Here is a 6,832-nt window from a genome sequence, read left to right as displayed (position 1 = left end):
ACTATTATTTATAATTAATGACCCACCGGTGGGTCATGCCGTCTTCAATGTGTTAAAATATGTATAAGAAATGTATTGGCGTTTAAAGTTTGTAATTGACTTAAGATATTTGAGGTTATTATCAGTCAACATCAGTGGCGTACATAGCAACAAAACTATTATTTATAATTAATGACCCACCGGTGGGTCATGCCGTCGTCAATGTGTTAAGTAATGTTTCATCAATTTTGCAGTAATTTAAGTAAAAAGTTGAAAAAATAACAATAAAAAAAGCAGTGTTTTCACATTTTAGTGATTTTCTTGGAAACTATAATAGATTGAATTGATTGAAAAAAAAAAGATGTATATGAATGTTAGGGATTTGCAGTTTCATAGATCACTTACTGATTGTTGTGGTACCAGTGCAAGTGGTAAGGAACGGTGGGATCCGAAGAGACCTTGCATTGAAGCGTAGCCGTGTGTCCTAGTAGAACCCTTGTCGGAGCCGGTGGATGGATGATCTGCGTTCGAACTGTTCAGAAAAACAAGCAAACAAATTATAACGAGCAATCAAACGTGAAGTAAGCATGAAATGGTAACGCCATCTATGATTCGTCTGGAAAGCAGATGGACAAAACGAAATTAAAAACAAAAACTTACCCAAAACGGTGATGTGTGCGGATCCGGTGACCTTTCCCGCCTCGTTGGCCCTAATGCAAGTGTACAAGCCGGCGTCGGCTTCGCGCACCGCAGCAATAAGCAAATCTCCGTTCTCCAGCTTCTGGAAACGGCCGGACATCTCGACCTCCTCTTGCTCTGCTCTCATCGATATTAGTGGCATATAGCAAAATGAACAAACAAAACACACGCAAGGATCGAAGGAGAGAGAGAAAGAGCAGAAAAAAAAAATACACACACGAATTAGTCATTAGTTTAAGTATGCAAATCATGAAGAACGCACCATTGAAGATCCAGGTGATGTTGGGTTCCGGAGCCCCAGCCGCTTGGCAGTTGACGGTTACGTCTTTACCGTCGAGGACGGTCGAGTTCTGCGGTCCGACTTCCATCACCGGCACAGCAGCTGCAGAAGAAAACAAAATTAGTTAGAAACATGTTACCAACTGATGTTTTCAAAAAACTTGAAAACCGCGGCATTCACTAAAAAACGAAAAGCATGCGTGAAACCTGAAATTTAATTAAACACAACAAAAATAAAAAAAAAAACACTAAAACCCAATTACGTAAAAGTCTGTTATCAACTGACGTTTAAAAATCGACACATAACCAATCAATTAGCCGGGGGGGAGATCTATAGGCAATTGGAACACACGCGTATATTACCTAAGCAACAAACTCTTATGCAACCAGTCGCAAAATCTAAGAAAACTAAACCAAAAGAAAATAATCATAATAATACTATACTTGACAAGTAACGCGTCAAGTATCTGTGGTTCTCGGTGATTTTTGTTTCGAAGGTGGATGTTTTTACGTGCATGCAAATCGACGTGATCTACGAAAATCGTTCGGTGTCAAAAATAAAAACAATTGAAAATTCTATTGTTTACGTATGCTTGATACTTAAAATACAAATAAAAATTGATCCTTACAGGGCGGTACGATATGAAAGTGTTTGCGGTTGCGTCTGTCGCCAGAGTTACGCAATCTCACAATATTGTGACTCCTCCTAATCCGCTTCGAACGAGCTACATCTTATAAGTAGAGAGATAGAAAGAGGAAAAGAAAAGAAAGACAATTGTTTAAATTAAGTTAGTGATTGATGTGGGATGGCCGTTGCAGAAGGCAATGTTCTCATGACATAGTTGTTAGACGTGAAAGAAATGATTGAAATGTATGTTTAGTCAAATTTAATTTTAAAAATAATTAGTAATTAGATATTAATGTGTTGAGAATAAAGATAGAAATTTAGTTGATTTAATATGAAAATTAAGTTATGTAGTGTAAGATTGATGGGAATTAGTAAGTAGTAAATACTTACTTTTGACTTTAAGCCAAGTTGACATGTAACTTTCTCCAGCTTGATTCCTCGCGAAGCACTGATACATCCCCATGTCTTGGATGCTGAGCTTCCTGATGAACAGCGAGTTGTCTTCTTCGATTTGATATCTGAAAATTTTCCAAATTTTTCATAACGAAATTAACAATAATGATAAAAATCTTACCTTGTGTCATTTAGTGTCTCAATGTTGACGGTATTCCTATACCAAGTGATGTTCGGTTTCGGTATTCCAACGACATCGCAGGGAAGACTGATCTGCGTCCCGTACTCACCCAACGACTCTGTGCGAGTGTTGCTCACGAACCTAGGTCTCTCCAAAACTCTGACATTCGCCGCAGCTTTGACAGGTGGAAATCCGCCCGTCTTCAGCGAAACCTGACACTCGTAGACGCCGGTATGCGTGAGATTCGCGGAGATCAAAGTCAAGCTTCGATTCCAGACGTCGTTGAAGGTGTATTGGATGCCGGAACTCTCCATGATGATGCCGTCTTTGTACCATAGCGTTTGCAGTTCGTGTAGGGGGCGCGCGTTTGCGATGCAATCTAACGTCGTCTGATCGGCACCCTTGATGATCTCAACGTCTTGCGGGTTGATGATGATTTCAGGTGCGATCTCGCTACCTCCGTTATCATCCTCGATGACGTTCAGACGGATGTAAGCGCTGTTCTCTTCTTTACCCTCTTGGGTGTTCATCGCTCGAGCTCTATAAGCCTGTTCATCGTTGGATTCCGTTGACAGGATTATGAGCTGATTCGTTTTGGATTTGGTGTACTTTTGCGAGTACATCAGCAGACCTTCGTCCGTTTGCCAGATGATTTCCGGTTCCGGGGATGATTCTATGTACGGAAGATCGAGGATCGCAGCTTGCCCTGCTTTCACTGACACTGACGTTTCCGTTTGATTTTCAAACACGCCCATATCTGAACAAACACACATACAAAAAATGACATTACAGTCAAAGCGTAAACTTATTGCCAACATTCAGAAAAAAAAAAACTAAAGTTTGTTTGTTAAACTTACAAGCAACGACGACTTTGGTTTCCTCGCTCATGATCGATCCCACCTTGTTGCTGGCGATGCACCTGTAGCTGCCTTCATCCTCGAGCCGCGTGTGGAAGATCTTGTAAAACGATTCCGTCGACAAATCCGTAATTAGAACACCGTCCTTCATCCACCTGTACTGGGGCTGGGGGTATCCTGAAGAAGCAAAATGATGTAACTCGGACCAGAAACAGGTAAAAGAAGTAATGTAGTAATAAAGTTTTTTCTTTCTTTTTATTCCGCTGTAAAAGTAATAATATGTCCTGAACGCGATGGATCTTGCACGGATCAACGGCTGCTCTGACTTTTACGCGATGTTTTCGCAATTTCCAATAAAAACAAAAACGTAATTAAACCTATGGCAACGTCATCTATTATAACCAAACATTTGACAGTTTCATTGACGTTTCTTTATACCAACTGCTTAAACGGATTTGCTTTTAATTAAAAATGGCAACGTTGATTCATGAAAACTTCAATTTAGTTATCTCATTTCCGATAGATGGCGTATTGGATTTAACTCGTATTTAAGGATAATTTAGGTGTTTAATCGTGATTAGGGCGGTTGATCGTAAACACGTATATTTATTCTTGTGAATATACTCCATTATGCAACGTTAACGGTGGAAGTACAGCGACGGTTATAAATGCGAAGTGCGAAGGGCGCGTTAAGTATTTAGCGGGCCATCAAAATTCTGAACGAGACGGACTCCCTTCGCCGATTATTAATATAAGTTTAATAATTCGCCGATAGTAACGGAGAGGGCGCGACGGTACTTCCACCGGCTGTATTGGATTCAATTTTTGATGAGCCTGTAAGGTGCAATAGGTTAATGGGGTACGTGTTATCTCTTACTCTGGCTCCTCTCTCTCTCTCTATTCCACCTACAACTAGATTAACACAAAGCGATGTTCAATGTCAGAGTGTGGGTGGAGGAAGAGGAGGAGGAGGAGGCATTAATACAAATTGATTTTATTAAAATTAGGTGCTCCCACGACCCCTGCAGCTACGGATTAACCATCACTAACTTAACTCCGGATTAGCTTAGCTCAATCAAGTTAACACCATCATCATCATCTTCACACCCTTGCAAATATCGTATGTGCAGAGATTGAGGGGGCGTTTTAATTAGACGTACATAATTACTTCGTGCAAGTTATTGACAATTCACGCACTCTATAAATCTGACAGCATTTTGACATATCTTTACATCAAAAGATGCGCAATTAAAGACACTTTTAGCTGTCAATTTTGAATCAATTAGGTTATGTTACAAGCAAAATAAATTTGAAACATAAATCAAGCGCGCAAAACATCGCAATCTAAATGTCTCCGTGAAAATGCAGTTAAGAGATCCGCAGAGCCAAACATGGACATTAGCGTTACGTAAAAGGAAGACGACTGGGCTTTAGCGCGTTCCATGAATAATTTATTTAATTTGCGCCTTTTAGCCGCACATTTATCGCGCTACAAGGCTTGTTTTTTTTTTGTTTTTTGAGGTTCCAATAAAGAGGAGGGATGGCGCCACAAGCAACGAAGATTTTCGTCTGCGATAAAAATTGATGGAATCATTAACCCAAATCCGGAAGTTCCTCGAAAACCATCACAAAACGCTATCTGCGATCGGTCGTTTTGCGTTCGAAACGAAAAAAAAAGAGAAAAACGAAAATACTTGCGCTCTACGACCACTTACAAATAGATTTGTTATGAAGCAATAAATAGTAAGCGCATTACTTTTTTAAATTTGACATATGTGTCATCTGTCAGTTGGGGTTTCTTTGATCGTCGATAGATGGCGTATTGAAGTTACCATAACGGAACAGTTCATTGCGCAACTATTTAGTATGTGCATTCGAATGGGATTAACGTGAATCGTTTTGTACGTTATTGAATTTTGATTTGCGCGTGTGTTTGTGTGTTTGCTCGATGATACGGCATACATCGTTCTTTGTATTGAGTGAGTGGGGGGGTTGGGGGTATGGGTTTTAGGGAAGGGATTAGAGTGCACCGGATGATGATGTGTTTCTCCGTTTCCGGTGGATGGGTTAGAGAGAGGGGGCGCTCGGGTGCTTCGCCTGCGGCATCGTCGATCGCTCAAATATGCGATTATAATTAAAGCCGTAAAGGCACAATAACCTGGGCCCTATCGCAGCTCAGCCAGGAGCGAGCTCTTAATTACATCCCGCATCTCTCATCAACCATCAACAAAAACAAAGACAATTTTTTTACATAATAAATGAGAATTACCAATAGTTTATTAACTACGTTCTAACTTTCAGTATTCATTAGCTTATTTTTTTGCGGGTGGTCTCTTTCCCCATGCGAAAGGGGTGGAGAGGGATTGAATTACGGAGGGCTATAATTGTTACAAAAGGAAACAATGACATTGTATATAACCGGAAGCGCGTCGCAAAAGCGGAAATTGCAAATTACCAAAAGGACCCATTAATTCCTGCATAACAAAAAAAAAACTTTGAAATTGATAACGCTGTGGATTCCACCGAAATCCCTTCACTAATAACCGGTTTAACGAGAATTTGCCGATCGTGCAGCATCAATTACAATCATTTAACATTCGTATTAAGAATTCAATTATAAAAGTAGCAAAATTAATGCTGTAACAACGAAAAACAATTCAACTTCGTTAAATTCACCGATAGATGGCGTATTAACAATAGCGCCAATTTTCAACCAAATATACGCAAAATCACGTGGATTTATTGAAAATGCAAATTAATTCCAATCAATAAACAATGAAAATGGTTTCTACAAATTATTTCCTTAAGATTATTTTCTTTTGCCAATGTAAATAACACCAGAAATGTTTATTTCGTTAATTTAACTGCGCTTGTCGGTAATTAAATAAGTATTTATTTTAAATGAACTTTGCAAAGAAATTTAATTAGATTTTCCGGGTGGACAAATAAACTGTCGTCCAGATGTACACAACAAGAACAAAAAAAAAACGAAGGAGGGAGTAAAACCTTCTTCACCCCACCGTAAATACTCTTTTCCGCGAAGCAACACACGTTTCTTCCATCCAGTTGCACTATTTTCGGATCATCGTGAAATGTTGTAATCCATTGCAAACACATGCGAATTTGTTCATTTGCACTCTGTTTTTAATTAAATATTTTATATGAATATATGCACGCATTATGTGTCATTTTCATGTTCAAAGAGTAAAGTCGAAAGGGTCAGTAGCGATAGAAACGAGTCCTTAGCAACAGTAAAGTGTCCTTAGCAACGTGGAGGCGTCCATAGCAACAGTAACGTAATTAAGTAAATAGGACTTTTAAATTGTAACTATAACTGAAGAAAATGTAAGCTTAACCAGAGATTATTGCTGTTTATTGCAGTGAGTGCCTTTCATTTCCTGCTGCAACTTCTTGCATCACCACGTAAAAAGATGCACGCAATGCTCTGTTATTTTCGTTCTGTGGTCCAGCGTTGGAAGCATTCCGAAAAAATGATTCATCGACCTGTAGTAGTGCAGCAGCAGTAGAATACGGCCTTAATTAACTTTCTCCGCAAAGTTGCGAGTCTCGACTACTCGTACGTATTTTTAGAAGGGATCCGAGCCCGTTCGCTTCGTGACTGATGGAATGTTAAATGCTGTAACGAGGTTTCTTCATCTCAACACCATCATCATCATCATCATAATCATCTCGTCCATGACCGAATCGTCATGGAAACGAAAAGAAAAGCCACCTGTTTGGGCACTGCTTAATGTCACACACGCACCTTTTCTAATTGCAGTATACATTTTTATTGCCTATTATTTTTTTTGTTTT

The 6,832-nt window shown here is 39.4% G+C and overlaps 1 protein-coding gene across 1 annotated transcript in view; it reads right to left on the bottom strand.

Moving 5' to 3' along the window:
* Nucleotides 1–384: 384 nt before the first annotated feature.
* LOC108563617 (protein sidekick-like) overlaps nucleotides 385–6,832 on the bottom strand; it is a gene marked incomplete at both ends in the record, with an annotated part of 8,701 nt that continues 2,253 nt past the window's right edge. The window contains 6 exons of the mRNA XM_017922348.1: nucleotides 385–511; nucleotides 640–795; nucleotides 941–1,060; nucleotides 1,976–2,103; nucleotides 2,160–2,916; nucleotides 3,017–3,193. Coding sequence (XP_017777837.1) covers nucleotides 385–511; nucleotides 640–795; nucleotides 941–1,060; nucleotides 1,976–2,103; nucleotides 2,160–2,916; nucleotides 3,017–3,193 — 1,465 coding nt within the window. The remainder of the gene's footprint in view (nucleotides 512–639; nucleotides 796–940; nucleotides 1,061–1,975; nucleotides 2,104–2,159; nucleotides 2,917–3,016; nucleotides 3,194–6,832) is intronic.

This window comes from Nicrophorus vespilloides, unplaced genomic scaffold (assembly GCF_001412225.1).
Source record: "Nicrophorus vespilloides isolate i.1.1-1 unplaced genomic scaffold, Nicve_v1.0, whole genome shotgun sequence".
In the NCBI taxonomy this organism is placed as follows: domain Eukaryota; kingdom Metazoa; phylum Arthropoda; class Insecta; order Coleoptera; family Silphidae; genus Nicrophorus; species Nicrophorus vespilloides.
The sequence above is the reverse complement of the archived record's forward strand: the minus strand, read 5'-3'. Positions and strand labels throughout refer to the sequence as shown.